The 18,365-nt window shown below is 35.6% G+C and overlaps 1 protein-coding gene across 3 annotated transcripts; it reads right to left on the bottom strand.

Moving 5' to 3' along the window:
• Positions 1-4,256: 4,256 nt before the first annotated feature.
• LOC112755343 (glutamate synthase [NADH], amyloplastic) lies at positions 4,257-17,182 on the bottom strand. 3 transcript variants are annotated; one of them, XM_025803369.3, is made up of 22 exons: positions 16,279-17,182; positions 16,060-16,179; positions 14,084-14,188; positions 13,666-13,818; positions 13,362-13,462; positions 13,165-13,261; positions 12,588-12,697; positions 12,147-12,250; positions 11,855-12,034; positions 11,415-11,758; positions 11,260-11,330; positions 10,713-11,182; positions 9,748-10,617; positions 9,258-9,412; positions 8,809-8,970; positions 7,135-8,712; positions 6,563-6,769; positions 6,189-6,457; positions 5,764-6,069; positions 5,354-5,621; positions 4,913-5,170; positions 4,257-4,803 (listed from the first exon to the last, which is right to left on the bottom strand). In XM_025803369.3, exons 1-22 carry the CDS (start codon positions 16,645-16,647, stop codon positions 4,507-4,509), a joined length of 6,594 nt encoding a protein of 2,197 aa, XP_025659154.1. In that variant the 5' UTR covers positions 16,648-17,182; the 3' UTR covers positions 4,257-4,506. The 3 variants fall into 3 exon arrangements, with proteins under 3 accessions (XP_025659154.1, XP_029149773.1, XP_025659156.1); XM_029293940.2 differs by lacking the exons at positions 13,362-13,462; positions 13,666-13,818; positions 14,084-14,188; positions 16,060-16,179; positions 16,279-17,182 and adding an exon at positions 13,043-13,103 and having other exon boundaries at positions 13,187-13,261; XM_025803371.3 differs by lacking the exons at positions 13,165-13,261; positions 13,362-13,462; positions 13,666-13,818; ... (1 more) ...; positions 16,060-16,179; positions 16,279-17,182 and adding an exon at positions 12,960-13,107.
• Between the last annotated feature and the right edge of the window lie 1,183 nt (positions 17,183-18,365).

Genomic DNA, 18,365 nt, shown 5'->3' with positions numbered 1-18,365 from the left:
TTCCCTCTTCTATAAAAAGAGAGAACAGCCACTGTTTGGAGCAAGGAGAAAGTTTGAGAGTGCAAGACACAGAATTCTCAGAGCTACCTGAGCTAACAGTTTTCTCTTCTCCTTCAATGTATTCTGTTTAGTATTTTTCTGTTTAATTTTTTCATATCTTGAGTCTCATGAAAAAAGGCAAACAATGAGGTTTGTATGAAAAAGCCATAGAGCGGAAAAAGGCAGAGAGTGCAAAATTAAAAGAAAAAGCCATAGATGTCCTTAGAGTTCCTTTGTTCATCTATGTTGTGTTTCATGATTCTGTGGGAATCCCCTTGTAAGTTGGGTTAGCACTTTACAGATTGTAATCAGAAAGATTATAGTGAAATTCCATTATGTTTGTGATGGAGACTGGATGTAGGCTGCACTGCACTTAGCAGCTGAACCAGGATATATCTGGGTGTAATTTTCTCTCTTCTCTACTCCATTTCTGTTTCTGCTGCACAGGAGCTAAAACCGAAAATATCTCGTGTCAAGTGACGAGACAAAAAGAAAAGTCTCGTGGCTGGGGACGAGACAAAAGAAAAAGTCTCGTAGCTAGTTACGAGATAAAAAGACAAAAAGTTTCCAAAGTTGGTTTCAAAGATCAGCAAGTATTTTCAAGCAAAAAGGGGGCTAAGATTCAACCCCCCTTCTCTTAGCCACTGATAACCATCATCAATTATTAAATTATAATTAATTTCTAACCTAATTTTTGTTAATTAAAATTTAAATAATTGAAATTATTAAATACCGAATATTTTGCACTTAACTAATTTTGTTTTTGTTATTAAAATTTAAAACAGGTGAGTTGTTAATCAATTTTAAAGTCAAATTTAAATTTGTGTAAAAAATTATTTTTAATTTTATTTTATTGACCAAAATTAATTTTAAAATAAAAAATTATTTTATACATCATATTATAAGATAGTATAGTCATTTATTTTTTTAACGATAATTATTGCCAAATAAACTGGTATAAAAATGGGAGAAAAATACATTTACCAATCTAAAAATAATAATTTTTTTGAATAAATTATATATATATATATATATATATATATATTGAATACCAAAGTTATTATGATTTTTTTCCACACAAATTAATACTCAACGATAGTGTTTTAGTAATATTACTAAGGAATATTAATCAATCTAATAGCTTTTGTAAAAAAATAAGTTTATATATAAGTTTGAAAACTTGAAAATCATGTCATAAAATGTGAAATATTAACCGATAATAATGTTGATCATATTGTTTTAACTTCATAAATGAATATGATACCAATAAATAAAGTTGTCACATTTAAATTTTAACAAAGACAAATCTCCACAAGTATTGCTATCAATGATAATTGTTCTACTTTCAAGACAAATAATATTTTTTCCCCGTATTTTTCAACTCGGCAAGCCGAGAACTAATCCACCACGGATTGAAACTCCATTTATCAAGAGTCTGTCGCTAGCCAATGAGTTGTTATATACATAAGCGAGATTCAAAAATACTTCCGTAAATAGACGAGTGAGATAACTACTCAACCAACTCAAATTGATTAAAATAAATACTAATTATTTTTAACATTTTTAACATTAAAAACCGTTAACCTTTGATTTTAATTATAACTTTATAAAATATTTATAGTAATAATTGTTATATGTTTTTTTTGTTTAATTTTTTAATAAAAACTTCATATATTTTTATTAATTATTCCGTGCACTACATGAGAACATTGCCAAATAAAATGGTATAAGAAATTAAAAGAAAATGTATTTAACAATTTAGTAAAATAATAATTCATTTTACAATAGAATAAATTATATATCGAATAACAAAAATTGTTATTAGTTTCTCTTCCCATAAATTGATACTCAACAATGGTGTTCCAGTAATGTTATTAAGGAATATTAACTAACTTAATAGCTTTTGTAATGTCTGAGTTTGAAAACTTAAAAATCATATCATAAAATGTGAAAATAATATTGATGATATTGTTTTGACTTCAAGAATGAATATGATGCTAACAAATAAAATTGTCGCAGGTAAATTCCAACAAAAACAAATCTCCATAAATATTGTTATCAATGAGAAATTATTCTACTTAAAAAAATCTATTTTTTTCTATGGTGTTTTTTTAATTGGACAGATCGAGAACTAATCCACTACGTATAGGGTTGGCAGTGAGGCGGGTTTTTGCCTTACCCGACCCTGCCCGCCATCCTTAAACTTCTCAACTACTCGCTCCACCTATGCCTGTGGGTAGTAAAATATTGTACCCTAACCCTTTTATGTGGGTAGTAAAATGTTGTACCCTAACCCTTTCCTGCGAGTACCTTCCCCACTTTTACGCATCCTATAATAATTAAATAATACTTTAAGATTTACATATTCATACGTAAATTAAGATTAAAAAATTAAAATTTATACATAAATTAAACTGCAAACATAAAATTCATATAATGTCAAATAACATGAAATTAAAAAAAATTAATGTCTGATCACTACAAATTTAACATTAAATGTATTAGCATTACTCTAAATGTCAATCTCAATATCGTTAGGAGCAACACTGTTGTTTTGTGCGTCCTCTCTAACATTACTAGCCATGAAATAATCTTAAAGCACCTATATTGAAAAAATTGAAAAATCTAAACAAACCATATATAAAGTACTTATTGAAAAAACTGAGCAAATCATTACAATATCAGTAATTAGATCCATTGCATATATATAAATCAACCAAAATCATAAAAGCTCTAATTCTCGATCAACATATATAAACTATTGCAACATGCCAACATCAGTAATTAGAACCCAAAATTAATAACGATTTAAAATGAAAAATACAAAATGAACTTTATGTAATGAGAACATTCACACTTCAATGAAGAATTAATCATGAAACATATTTATTTTTATATAAAATAATCTTAGAATCAAAGATGAAAAATATTAGTATATAATATGGACAGAAATCATTGAAATGTAGATTAGATCCACTGCACATATATAAACAAAATTGCAACACAAATTCACAACTTCACCAATAAAATTACAACACAAACTCACAACTTCACCAAGTAGAGATTCAATGAAATACAGATTCAGTCATTCATAATGTGTGAGAGAGAGATGGAAACTTATCTGCGGACAGATAAATAGAGGAGGAAGACAGCGACACGCTCAGGAGAAAGAGGCTCTAGTAACAGATCACACAAAGCTGCAACGACGACCAAGTGATGAGACTGTAGAAGAAGAAAAGAAGAACTTAACAGACTCACAATGTGATGGGAGAGAGCGGGGGGGAGAAATTTACCTAGAGAAAAGGGTCTCAATAGGAGGAAGGCGGCAACAGGCTCAAGGAATTTACCTAGAGAAAAAGGGGCTCAGCAAGAAGGTAGCGATGGACTCAACAACGACGGTGATGGGTTCAGCAGCGGCGACGACGAGAGCTATGAAGGTAGGCAGTGACGGGATCAGTAGCTGTGACGATGATGAGAGCTGTGAGGTTTTCTATAGAGAAGCCGAGAAGAAGAAGACTCTGGGTGAGGATGACTAAGTCTCTCTGGCGTGGCTATGGAGTATGGACTCGGACTAATCATTGAATCTGTGATGTGAGGCAAATTCTAATCAATAAAAGGTGTTTATATGTATATACCTTGGGACGGGTACACCTTAAACTCGACCCGTCCTGCCCCACTCGAACACTCGTCCTGAACGAAACCTGCCTCGCCTCGAGTCGAGTTATTATTCGTCTTGATACTCCATTTATTAAGGGTCAATCGCTTGCCAATGGATTACACATAAAGCGAGATTCGAACATCCTAATACTTTCTTAAGCGGATAAATGAGATGATCACTCAACAAACTCAAATTAATTAAGACAAATATTAATTATTTTTAATATTAAAAATCCTTAAATTTTGATTTTAATTATAACTTTATATAATTTTATATATTATTCCGTACAGGATACGGAACATACACTAGTTAAATCCTTAAAAGTGTTTTGATTTTCTCTATGTTTGGCTTGATATTACCACACCCTTAGTAGTTATACACAATTTTAAGTAACATCATTTTAAGGTAATTTAACCATATCAACTGTCATGCTTTAATCGATGGATTGAAATTGAAGAACCAAATGGAGGACGACGGATCCAGCCTAACATAAGTTAATACTACTATACTAGATCATTTTCTCTTATCAAGTTTCGTAGCCCCGTGAACTCATTTGGACTAGTTTAAAACTTTATACTGTACATTCCATTTATATAACCGTCATCTTTATCAGTTATAAACGAGCTAACCTTCCCAATAATAACACCCTCAAAAGAAAAGTGCCAAGACAAAATTTTTCCTTTCTACATACTACACTCCTTTATTTTTCTCATTGTTTTTCCACTTTGGATCACCAACTTGCCACACAAGAAATTGCCCAAGGTAAACAACCTTCCTTTTCTTTTTATTCTATGCGCTTTTATTGAGTCTTAGGTAATCACTGTGTGTTTGCTACTGTCCTGGTGCTTCTTGTTGAGGTCTCGTTGCCTCTTGACTAGTTCATCCTTACTCCCCACAACTTTGTGCTCTTTTTCCTCTTTAATGAGGTACTTGTCAACTTGTGCCGCGGCTTGTCGTCCCTCTGAAATAGCCCATACCACCAGGGATTGACCCCGGCGACAATCGCCAGCTGCAAACACTCCTTTGACACTGGTTGAGAAGCGACCATAATCAGCCTTGAAATTTGACCGGTTGTCTCGCTCCATACCCAACTTCTTTGCAATTGTCTGAAAAGCAAACAAACACCAAACAAGGTATGATCAGCTACTGAAAGATCAGCATAAAAAGTTCATAACTAATTCACTCCAGAGTAACCAAGCTACTAAGAATACTTACATATTCAGGGCCAAGAAAGCCCATGGCTAGTAAAACTAGGTCAGCTTGAATGATCTCCTCAGTGCCTTCAATTTCTTTAAATTGAAACTTGCCAGTTTGATCCTTCTCCCAACAGACACGTACCACTTCAAGTCCTTTCACCACTCCATTTTCATCTCCAACAAAACGCTTGGTCAGTACCTCATATGATCTTGGATCTTTCCCGAATTTAGCAGCAGCTTCTTGGTGCCCGTAATCTACACGGAATATGCGAGGCCACTGCAATGTGGAAACATTGTGATCAAACTCAGTTCATGCACAGATCCATTAAAATATCAACCACTCATTTAGCTATTTAGTAATGACAAATGAAGTTTAAGTAAAAGAACATTGTCCAATTCCTCATGTCTACAAAGTAAGAAACATAACAGATATTTGGAAAATCAATGGATCTAATTTAACCTGAGGCCAAGGGTTTCCTGGGGCTCTTGTGCGAGGTGGCTCAGGAAGAAGTTCGAGATTTATAATGCTACTGCAACCATGACGAATGGATGTCCCTATGCAATCGGTACCAGTGTCACCCCCACCTATGACAACAACTTTCTTGCCCTTGGCAGAAATGTAATTACCATCCTGAAGATTGCTATCAAGCAAGCTCTTAGTGTTCGCATGAAGAAACTCCATGGCAAAATGAACTCCTGAGAGCTCACGTCCAGGCACCGGAAGATCTCTGCATGAAAAAGTAAACTCTTTGAAGCATCCTTCTATAACAAAATTCTGAAGCATCCTTCTATAATAAAATTCCTGGTAAACTTCAACCGCAAAAGAAATTGAACTAAAACAAGATATAGAGGACTCCCACTGTGTCTCACCTTGGTTCTGTGGCTCCAACAGCCAAGACAATAGCATCGTTCTCCTCTCGAATCCGATCAAGAGAGTACAAAGGATCACGTCCAACGTTAGCATTCACAACAAAAGTTACTCCTTCCTCAGCCATAAGGTTGACTCGCCGTTGAACTATATCAACTTTGTCAGTTTTCATGTTGGGAACCCCATACATCATAAGCCCTCCAATCCTATCAGCTCGTTCATACACTGTTATTGTATGGCCCATTTTGTTTAGTTGATCAGCAGCTGCTAGACCAGCTGGTCCACTTCCAATAATGACAACCCTTTTCCTGAAACAGCAGTGGTAACAAGTAACTAGTAGTTCAATATTACTAATCATTCCAATGGGGTTGCAGTTACAACAAAAATGAAACTGAAAAAGTGTCCAAAAAATACAAACATAGCATACCCAGTTCTCCTAAGTGGAGGTCGTGGCACCATCCAACCTTCCTCAAAAGCCTTATCTATGATGGCACATTCAATGCTTTTAATAGATACCGGATTTTCGATAATACCAAGGACACAAGAACCTTCACAAGGTGCAGGGCACACCCGACCAGTAAATTCAGGAAAGTTATTTGTTTCAAGAAGCCTTTCTAATGCATCCCGCCATCTATTTTGGTACACTAATTCGTTAAACTCTGGTATTTTATTTCCAAGAGGACATCCAGAATTCTCCTGAAATTTTATGCAAATATCTTAGTTTTACAAGCAGCCGAAAGACTTAAAGGAAAGTTTTAACTTGTAAGTACAACAATGAAAATATTGAATGGCAGACCACACCTGATGACAGAAAGGAGTACCACAGTCCATGCATCGGGCAGACTGTGTTTTCAAAAGGGGACCAGGCTTTGTCTTTTCCATCACCTCCTTCCAATCATTCATCCGAAGATTAGGATCCCTATACTGAACACCCTCACGCTCATATGCAACAAAACCTCGATGTTTAACGGCATCAGCAACTTGAGTTGGCCTCTTGGGCGATACAGCCTGAACATATCAGAGACATTAGCAGAAAATAATGTGCAAAAAGAGATCTAGGAAGACATTAAAGAGATGTATTCTATTCGTATAGGAACAATAGCAGTATCCCATCTCAGCCCAATGACTATGGACGACTAAGACTTCTAGGCAACCTACTGTAACAGATGAAGTTAAGACCCCAATTTCATCTCACCACATTTTAATCTAATATTACAAGGAGGATTTGCACTTCGTTTCAAAGATCACCAATTCAAACTTAATTTGTTTTGTTCAGGAAAAAAGGAAAAATAACAAAAGGTATACAAGCATTACAAATGAAACATCATAAAGGATAAAAGAAAAAAGAAAAAAGAAAAAAAGCTTGCAGTTACCTGACTTGGCTTCTCATTCACAGATGAAGTTGCCAGTTTCTTAAGCTCTTCAAATGCATCCCTCTCAACAGCCTGCGCTTCATCATCATCTACTGTATCGTTGGAGGTCTGCTCAGACTTCATATTTGCAAGAGCGCGCTTGTACTCCCTAGGGAACACCTTGATGAATTTAGGAAGTAGATTCTCAAAATCAGCAAGAACTTCTTTGGCAAGCATGCTATTTGTGTGCCGTTGATGTTGCTGTATCAACATTCTTAGGGTAATAATATCCTCTTCCTCTTCAACCTTATCCAAATCTACAAGCTCGGGGTTGCATCGAGATTTGAATTTTCCATCCACATCAAGAACATAAGCAATCCCACCACTCATACCAGCAGCAAAATTTCTACCAGTTTTCCCAAGCACAACGACAGTCCCGCCAGTCATGTATTCACATCCATGATCACCAACCCCTTCCACAACTGCCTCAGCCCCTGAGTTACGCACACAAAATCTTTCTGCTGCCATCCCATTGAAATATGCTTCACCACAGGTTGCACCATACAGCGCCACATTACCAATTACAATGTTCTCCTTAGGGTCAAAGTTGCTTCCTTTTGGAGGATACACTACAATTTTTCCTCCTGACAATCCTTTACCGACATAGTCGTTGCCATCACCTTCAAGTTCCAAAGTGATGCCAGGACAGAGGAATGCACCAAAGCTCTGGCCAGCACTGCCAGTAAATCTGATATGGATGGTGCCAGTTGGAAGACCAGCAAAGTGGTATCGTTTAGTAACCTCATGGCTAAGCATAGTTCCCACAGCACGGTTTACATTCTGGATTGGAGTTTCAATGTATACTGGGAGACCCTTTTCCAAAGAAGCATTGGACAAACTGATGAGCTTATTATCCAAGGCCATGTCCAAACCATGATCTTGTTTTTGCATACAGCACTGTGCGGCTCCCGGTCTTAGTTCAGCTGCAGGTCTAAGCAATAGAGAGAGGTCAAGGTTTTCCAGTTTCTCATTGCTCTTAACAATTTCCTTATCAACTTCAAGCATATCTGAACGGCCAACCATCTCATCAACAGTTTTAAAGCCAAGGTTGGACATAATTTCTCTCATCTCTTCAGCTACCATGAAAAAGAAGTTAATAACATGCTCAGGTTCTCCGGCAAACTTCTCTCTAAGTACTGGATCTTGGGTAGCAATGCCAACAGGACAGGTGTTCTTGTGACACTTCCGCATCATGATACAGCCAAGAGTAATGAGTGGAGCAGTACTGAAACCGAACTCTTCTGCTCCAAGAAGAGCAGCTATGGCCACATCTCTTCCCGTTTTGAGTTGGCCATCAGTTTGAAGAACTGTGCGACCACGTAGGTCATTTGCAACCAATGTCTGGTGAGTCTCAGCTAGGCCAAGTTCCCAAGGCAGCCCAGCATTCTTTATGCCGGTCCATCTAGATGCCCCTGTACCTCCATCATGACCTGAGATCAAGACATGGTCCGCATGACCTTTAACAACTCCGCTAGCAATTATCCCCACTCCAGCTTCAGAAACTAACTTCACGCTAATTCGAGCAGATGGGTTGGCATTCTACAGATTAAGAAAAGCAATTAAAGAGCAAGAACTAATAGCAGAAACATTCAGCCTGACTTTACCGTCCGTAAGAGAATCTATATACAAACATACCTTTAGATCATAAATCAGTTGCGCAAGGTCTTCGATTGAATAAATATCATGATGGGGAGGTGGACTGATAAGTCCTACTCCAGCAGTTGAATTTCTAGTGATGGCAATGTCTCCTATAACTTTGTGGCCAGGAAGTTCACCTCCCTCACCAGGTTTTGCACCCTGAGGATAAGAATTCGGATGTTAAAACAATACGACCCTACATTAAGTGAAAAAACTACACTTTTATTTAACCTCACCAAAGGTCATATGTAGGTATCAACTAAAGCAGCAAGAGCACCAGGAGGTGCCTTGAAGTCACAGCGTCATCTGCCATGAATATAAATTCATAAACAATAGAGCCATAACTCCAACAGGATTGTAGTGGCTAGAGACCAGTCGATGAAATTGAGATATAAGGCAAGAATGGACAATAACCTTAATACAAATGAACAGATTTCAACAATTACCTGGGCCATCTTTATCTGTAGTTCATCAGCATTAGTAAGGTAGTAACTTGAGACTCCAAATCTTCCACTAGCAACTTGTTTGATGGCACTCCTTTTGGGATTCATTGAACCATCAGGAAGAGGCTCCATACGAGATGGTTGTTCACCGCCCTCACCTATGGCAAATTTGCAGAAACAAATCATCAGATAAAAAATTACTAATTTTGAGGATGCTAATCTTCACATGGAGGTGAAAAAACGGGTAACCCCCCAAAACTTTTCATTAAAAAATTAAGCTAGAAAGCATGTTCATGTGTAGACACCCTGTGTCGACATCAAGCTGGCCCTAGCCACTGATGCTTCTTATGTGCCTTGAACATGAAAAAACTACACTGAACCACACCTCATGATTTATCAAAATAAACTAAACTTGGTAAGATGAGAATTGTTGCCTTTTTTAAATGGAGAAAATAAATCAGAGGAAACTTTTTTAAAAAGAAGTCTAGCAAACCTGTATTTGATTTCCCTCCAAGTTTATTCATAGCCATTGCTAATGTTGTGTGTGCCTCCAATGATATTGACCCGTAACTCATGGCCCCAGTGCAAAACCGTTTAACTATTTCACTGGATGGTTCCACTTGATCAATGGGAATCTTTGTGGATATCTCTTTGAATTTCAGAATTCCCCGCAAATTGCAAGCTTTATTCAACTCGTGAATGAGCTTAGAATACTGTTTATATGCATCTATACTGTTAGTTCTGGCAGCTTCCTGAAGCTTTGCTATTGCAAGCGGATCATTCAGATGAATTTCACCACCTTTCCTCCAATGATAATCCCCGGGATTGGGCAATGCAACAGCTTCAGCACTTCCAGGAGAGAAAACCCGAGTAGGAAATGCCAATGCATGCAGTTGTAGAGCATCCCGAGCAAGCATCTCAAATGTAGCACCCTCAACTCGACTAGGTGTTCCAGCAAAGCACTTTTCAATCACCTCTGAAGAAAGACCCAGAGCTTCAAAAATCTGAGCACCTTTGTAGGAGGCCAAAGTTGATATTCCCATCTTTGCAAGAACCTTCATCATGCCATAGTTGCTTGCTTTAAAGTACTTCTTGACCAACTCATCTTTTGAGTAGAATTCACCACTTGCTTTAGGTGGGATCCTTCCATCAACTTGGAGTCTCCATATTGCCTCCACAGCCAAATAAGGGCATATAGCATCAGCACCAAAACCGACAAGTGTGCAGAAATGGTGCACTTCACGTGGTTCAGCAGACTCAACTATTAAGGCAACTCTAGTGCGCTCAAGACTTTTAACAAGATGTTGATGGACAGCACCAACGGCCAGGAGGGAGCTCACAGCAACACGTTTCCTCGAGAAAGCTACAGATTAAATCCCACAAAAATACAAATTATAGACAGATAAGTACATGTATAGTAACTCTACACAGTGCGAGGAAAACACGGCAGTATAATACCTCTATCAGAAAGAACAAGGGTTGTGTAGCCTTCACTAATTGCACCATGTGCTTCTGCACATATCCTGTCCAATGCTTCTTCCAATCCTCTCTTACCACATTCCTTTGAGTAAGTTATGTCTATAACTTTGCTCCGCCATCCTCTATAATTCATCTTTTTAATCGCTTCCATTTGTTCAATGGTCAAAAGGGGACTTTTTAGTGAAAGGCGGTGACATTGTTCCTCTGTTGTTTGTGTCAGATCACCTTCTGGACCAACCATACATTCCATTGAAGTAACTATTTTCTCACGAATAGGATCAATTGGAGGATTTGTCACTTGAGCAAACATTTGCTTGAAGTACTCGAAAGTGAGCTTTTCTCTATTGGACATGACAGCTAATGGAGTATCATTTCCCATTGACCCTAGGGCTTCTACACCATCTTTTGCCATAGGAAGTAATAGCATTTCCAATGATTCAACCGTATATCTGCATTAACAGAGCAGAATATAACTTCAAACAAAGTGGAAAAAATGCAGAAAATATTCACAAAGGACGTTGCATACCCAAAAGCTTTCAATGGAGCCAGTAGACCATGAATTCCCATATTTTCCATATCCACATCATCACTAGAGAGCTGTAGTTTATTGTAGATGCAATAGTTAGTCATGCAACACGAAATTTAGGAAAAGCTAACATTGGTTGCTCTTTTAAAACTTACCGGAGCCACTCCTGCGATTGTTGGTGGAACTCTTTCAGATTCATCAACAGAATCTACTATGTCTTTGAGTTCAATCTTCTGTCTTTTGAGCCACTCCCCATAGGGCCTTGCCAACGAATACTGTTCCTTTAAGGCATCATCATCAACAACAATGTGCTTCTCAAAATCTACCAGAAGCATCATGCCAGGATTTAATCTTCCTTTCCTACACACATCTTTAGGAGGAATGTCTACGACTCCAACTTCACTTGCCATTATAACTCGTCCACTGTGAGTAACATAGAAGCGGCCAGGTCGCAGTCCATTCCTATCCAGTGTGGCTCCAAGATAGTGACCATCAGTAACTGTAATGATGTTAGATCAAATTAGTGCCAAATTGTAAAGCCAGTGTCGAGAGGACATGCACATGATATAGAATCAGAGTCCAACAAACAATTTACATGATATAAGAGCTGGTCCATCCCATGGCTCCATGAGAGCTGAATAGTATTCATAAAATGCTTTACGTTGAGGATCCATGTTTTTATCGTTTTGCCATGCCTCAGGAATCATCATCATAACAGCTTCAGGAAGACTTTTTCCAGATTGAACCAAAAACTCAAGAACGCCATCAAAAGCTCCTGGAAAAGAATAACTACCCATTAGATTCAGTATGTAAATATAACCTAGTCGAAAAAATAAAAATACAAATTTAAAATAAAATCAAAAAAATAAAAAGGGAAAATTTTTCACCTGAATCAGATGAATTTGCATTGACAATGGGCAAAAGCTTCTTTAATTCATCCTCTGATAAACCAAGTGCCTTGCACTTCAGTAACCCCTCACGCGCCTTCATCCTACAAAATATACCATATTAGCTGATACAATATAGATCAATCAGAACATGATGAGAACATCCAACACAATACTCAATGCTGCTATGCCCACCCACAACTAGCATCAAGCTTATTGCACACCATAATGAAACAAAGTATCCTCTTATTTAAAAAATAAGATTGAGAAAAGAAAAAAGTAAGCTAGGTATCCATTAACTCTAACAAACAATACTGAATGGTCAGATCAGCAGCACTGGGACAATACTGCTAGCCAGTTTAAAATCGCAGTGCAACATATTATTCATTCATATTTGTCATACCGTTAACTAGCATAGTGCAAAAATTATTCAAGGCATACCAGTTGACATTGCCTCTTAGAGTGTTGATCTCTCCATTGTGTCCCAATATTTGCATAGGCTGAGCACGATCCCAGCTAGGGAAGGTATTTGTAGAAAACCGTGAATGTATCTACAGATACGCACAATAAACTTCAGTCTTCATGCAGTGCATACTAGAAACCAAAGTAGAAATTCAAAAATGTTTTCCTCCAGGAACTTCAATACAAGCATATATTGAAGTGCCAGGAAAAATTTCAGAGGCACTATCCACTTTCACCAAAATTATTTTTTCCTCCATCACTTTGAAGATATTGTCTCCAGACCAATTAACGACAGAAAGCATCAGCAGAAACTTTTGCAAACATCATAATCTTGATAATGAACTTTCTTACCAACTCAACCATTGCATTCAATCCAAGTATCCAAACTCAAATAGTAATCAAGGAAGCGGAAGAACTTAAGAGATCATTCAAACCTCAATGCCTCAGAAGTCATTCCCCAACCTTGCATCTCTTCAGTTACTGGTTGTTCCCTTGCTGTTTGTTGGAGTATAGAGTTAGTGGAGAAAGAAGATAGGTTAATGGATAATATATTTACCAGGGCCATGTAGCTCGTAAACCTTTCATTGCCTAGGTCCGCAAAATAATATTCCCTCAGTTGAGCTGGTGTTAGCTGACCTTTGTAAACAACAGTCCTGTACCAAATTTGATAAAACATGAGAATTTTACTTAGAAAACCTTATGTAATAACAATAATTTGGATCTCAAGAAAATGATGTCGCCTCTTAAACATACCTTGACGAAAGTGAACAGATATAGAAATCAGCAATGCCGTCATTTTGGAGGTTCAAGGCGGATGTAATAGCGGCCATGCTAAGCTTCCTTAATATGTACATCTATAAGGAAAGAGCCAACTATCAGTAACAAAGACCAAAATCTATTCAAATCTTAAAATACACCATTTATGTATAAATCATTATATTCGCTGGAAATAATTTATCTATCAATTCATTTCCTGGGGAACAACTGCAGTTCAATCAAAATGTTAACAAATTAATGCAAATTTCTTGCTGCCAATTTCCGCATGTAGGCAAGGTACCTGTCTTTCCAAATCAACTTTTGATTGAGCACTTGGAGTAAGAAACACTTGCTCAATCACCGGTTCAGTCTGTACAGCTGATTTGCCCAATCCTGTGTTGTCTGTGGGAACGGAGCGCCAACCAATAACTGAGTGCCCCAGACTCTCCGCAACCTGAACACAAAAACAAAGCACAGATACAAACAACTGTCAATAAGATATAAAATCATGAAAATGCTACTGCTGAAACTCAAAAACACATAATACAAAATATCACAAAAACACTTCTTGAGTCATTGTTAGCTCGGATTACAGCATGCAGCTACACAGTGAAGGCTGGAAACAGTATATTGTGTGCTGAATCGAAACTAGACAGAACTCTACAACCACTATCCATCATGAAAATTTTCAGACAAAGATATTTCAGAATTAGATTTACCTTTTGAAATATATTTTTGCTTTCTTTCCTACGAATATCAGATTTAGGCAAGAAAAGCATGCCAACTGCATAATTTCCTTGGGGGGGAAGCTCAAACTCCACAACCTGCATTGAAGCAAAAACATCTTTGAATTGACAAGAACTGCAAAGTCTGAATCCCAGATTTTTCCTAATTGTAGTCCTTTAACCAATAAATAAAACTTTGATAATGGAGTGAGAGCATTATTTCTTGTATGCACTGACATTTTAAAATATTTTACACTATTCTCCAACCAAATAATTCTATTAATCTATAGTGGATGTAAAAAACAGCTACAGTGGCCTAGTCGCCAATGTGATACTGCATATATTAGATGACAGTACAGGAAAAGTATACGCCGTCAGTAGATCTATACAAATTCCTTCTGCTTAACAAAAAAGCTATTGAAAGTATTAATCTCAAACTAACTTAAGGAAAAAAGGAGTTCAGAAAAGTGCTAGCAAAAACAGGACATAAAGAAATATATTTCATTTTCAATGATTCTTTGATAGAGGAAAAAGACAATTTATTCTCCTCTTTATTAATATTATATTTTCAATTTTAGACATATGCATCACTGAATCATTTCAAAATATTCCATTTGAGCAAAACTGAAAGAAAGTCCTCTTCCACTTGTATTTTTCAACATGATGATGATACCTAAGAATTTTATGCTTTTCTGTTCAAACCAACACAAGAATAATGTTTATAAACCAGAATCTAATGCAAACATTAAAAAATTAGATATATCTGAGATTAGTTTTTGTGCAGCTTTATACCATCGTTCAAATCATTCGTTTCAGATTGTAATTGACTCGAACAAAATTTTGTAGCAGCACAATATTTATGATTAAATATATATACAGAACTTTTTTAAATAACAGTTCTCTCATATTAAATTTATTATTCTCCATTACATATTTAAATATATTATTATATGTACAAAAACTATTCTGGTGTCCAAAAACCTTTTTATAAAAGTTTAGATTTAGATTTAGATACTAAAGTTGACATACAGGACAGTGGCAGTTTAAAAAGATATGAATTTAAATTTCTTTAGATCTAAACATAAATGAGTTAGCTCTAGATGTGATTAATGACATAATACAATGGCATCATTTGATTCATATAGCGATCATACCAAGTAAAATAAGGCTTTATGGTTTTTTTATGGAATTTAAATTTCTGTTGAAATAACTATCCACTTTAATTCTATTTATGTAATGATTGAACCAAATTCAATAGTCTTTAGAAAAAAAGCTAATAAAGGCAGCAGTTGTCGACTTGTCGTGTCATCACAAAAAAAAAAAAAAAATTCTAAACTTATACACATTTTTCAAATTATTTATATGTTTTTACTGTGTTACCTAATTACTGTGTCTATCTTATTTGCAAAGACAACAAAATAAGTAATAGAGTACAAAAATATAATTAATCCAATGCAAATATATAAATAATTGAACAATACATATAATTGGAAATATGAAATTTAATTTATTTATTTAAAAAATCCCATAAAAAAAACAAAACCAAAAGCATACTCCTTCACACACTCCCTCATACCACACGCACATAAATGTTGGTCCCGAATAATTTTTGCTTTCATTAAATTAATTAAACAAAAATAAATTAACAATTAGCTCCTAATAAAACAAAAGATTAAATTAACCCATATCTTTTAGAATTTCAGAAAATTTAATTCATATACCAAATTATTTTTAAAGAGTCACCAAAAAAACAGGAAGTCACCAAAAAAAAAAAAATATTTTTAAAGAAAATTAGAAATAAAACAATTCAGGACTGAATTATTTTTTGACTAAAAAAACTCATTTTCCGTACAAAGTGCAAAATTTAGCAAGGACTAGGAGTTTACGGTTACACTTACACATACACCTAATAATAATAATAATAATAATAATAATAATAATAATAATAATAATTTAAAAACAAAAAGTACCTCCTTGTAAAAATCATGAGGCAGAGCCACAAGAATCCCTGCTCCATCACCAGTGTTGGCCTCGCACCCGCAAGCACCTCTATGCGTCATTCTCACCAACATCTCTAACGCATCTGTTACCTGCACACCACACAACACACAATCAAATAAAAAAAAGTTAGTTACATTTTTATCCAAAATCAGAAACCGTAACCGAAACACGCAAATCAACTTTCTCACAGTTTTGCGGCTACTTTGACCAGACAATTCAGCAACGAACCCAACCCCGCACGAGTCCTTATCCATTTTGGGATCATAGAGCCCCAACGGCTTCTCTGGCACTGCCGAGAATGCGGACCGGACTGCCACCTTCGGTAACCAGCCCGGCCCACCAAACTGCCACAAGAGGAACCTCTCGGACCCGCTTGATCGCAGCCGCGGGCCGAAGAACCTCTTCTTGTCCCCCGGAGCAGAGCATAGTGTGAATGCTTTGCTCCGATTGACGGAGAGGCTCACCAGCCGACCCTGTGGGGAATTGTTGAGTTTTCGGAAACCATTCAGCTGAGGGTTGTTGAGAGACGAGGACGTTAGCGAGAGTGACTTTGACATTTGATTCAATTTCTTTTTTTTTTTTTATTGAAGACTTAGATAGTTATCAAGTGGAGTGTTCAACTGTTCACTTTTGTTGGAAGAGTTTTAAATATTTAACTATGTATGGAACTCTTGTTGCTTATGGCAGAAAATATACAATAAAATAAGTAAAAAGGAAGGATTGGATTGGATCGGATTAGAGTTTTTTCGCAATATATGTGACAGATTACAGATCTGGGATTAAAGGACCAGATTTAATCGAAGATGAAAATGGTACTTGTATGCGTGAACCAAAAGGAGGGAAGTTGTTAATTGAAGGCTTAATTTAATTCTGGACACTACAGAAGTGAGAAGACCGCTTTGGAAAGAGGGTGAATCGGAAGAAACAGACAGAAAGAAGAAAGGGGAGAAAACAGCGCCGCTTCAAGGAGCTGTTTAGTATCGTGTGAGGGTTCTTTGGTGGAGAGAGGCACAGAGGATGGTTTTATAGAGGGAGCGCGTGGTTTTTTAATTTTTAAATTGGGGTCAATGCTGAATAGTGAATAGTGAGAGTATGTCTGAGAGTGTAGGTGTTGATACTTGAATGGAGAAGTGAACGGGGTGGGAAGACTGGGGAGTGTGGATCCACCGATCCACCAAGTTCTTGTGACTTTGGATTGAATAAAATATCAAAATAATTCACTAAATTTTCATCGGAAAAAAATAGTAATATTGGGAAGAAAATAGGCTAATTTTTTATATGAAAAAAATATTGGTATTTTTGTTGAAAATATAATTATTTGGTATAATTATAACTAGATGAATTTTATCGATGGAGAATCAATATGTACGGTGCGTGATAGATATGTATCATTATTTTGACAGCATGTAGGGTGCGTGTTGAACACGTATCAATATTTTAGGTAATATATAAAATGTGTGTTAATATTTTTTTTGTATATTTATAATACTTTAATACACTTTAAATATCATCTTTATCTCCATATTAAAAATAATTTCAAAAGAAAATAACATTCATTACGTTTCTAAGTCTTTTTCATAATTCAATCTAATTAAATTAGTCTACGCCCAATAAAAAAATCAGTTTATTAGTGAAAGTATATTAGACACGCTTTAGCTTCCCATTAATACGAACATATACAGTCTTATTTAATATGAATATCTTATTCTTTTTTTTATGTATTTTTTTTTTATTGTTGTTCTTTTGTCGTTGTATTTTTTTTTTATAATGATGATAAAAAAAAAGTAGGAGGAATTTTAAATTATACAGAATTAATTAAAAAATAACAATAAAATTTTTTAACTATGACACAGAAGTTTTTTCATTTTGACACCAAAATTTTTTCAATCGTGACATATTTAAAAGGGTAAAATAAGAATTATAAAAATGTAGAAGAAGAAGAAGGAGTGTTTTGAATTATACTGAATTTATAAAAAAAATAGCACTAAAATTTTTTAACTGTAACACATAAATTTTTTAATTTTAACACCAAAATTTTTTAACTGTGTCATTTATAACTAAATGATGTATTTTTCTTCTTATTGAACTAATTGGATGATATTGAATTAATATATAATAAGTTTAGCCAATTCTGAGTCATTTATAATAAATTGATGTATTTTTTATTTTAAAATATATTTGAATGTATTTTGTTGGTCGAGTGAATTAAGGTTTTAGATTTGTGATTCTTTAAATTTTTTTTGTGTCATTTAATAAAAATTTTCGTGTCATTTTT

Source organism: Arachis hypogaea, chromosome 16 (assembly GCF_003086295.3).
Source record: "Arachis hypogaea cultivar Tifrunner chromosome 16, arahy.Tifrunner.gnm2.J5K5, whole genome shotgun sequence".
NCBI lineage: Eukaryota > Viridiplantae > Streptophyta > Magnoliopsida > Fabales > Fabaceae > Arachis > Arachis hypogaea.
This window is presented reverse-complemented; position numbering and strand designations above follow the sequence as displayed.

Bases quoted from the DNA above. Each gene is read 5' to 3' on its own strand.
- LOC112755343 (XM_025803369.3), bottom strand. From the start codon at position 16,647: ATGTCAAAGTCACTCTCGCTAACGTCCTCGTCTCTCAACAACCCTCAG. The intron at 11,183-11,259 runs GTATGCAACGTC...CTGTTAATGCAG, and splicing joins GCTCCATTGAAAGCTTTTGG to ATATACGGTTGAATCATTGG. The intron at 5,622-5,763 runs GTGAGACACAGT...TTTTTCATGCAG, and splicing joins GTTGGAGCCACAGAACCAAG to AGATCTTCCGGTGCCTGGAC.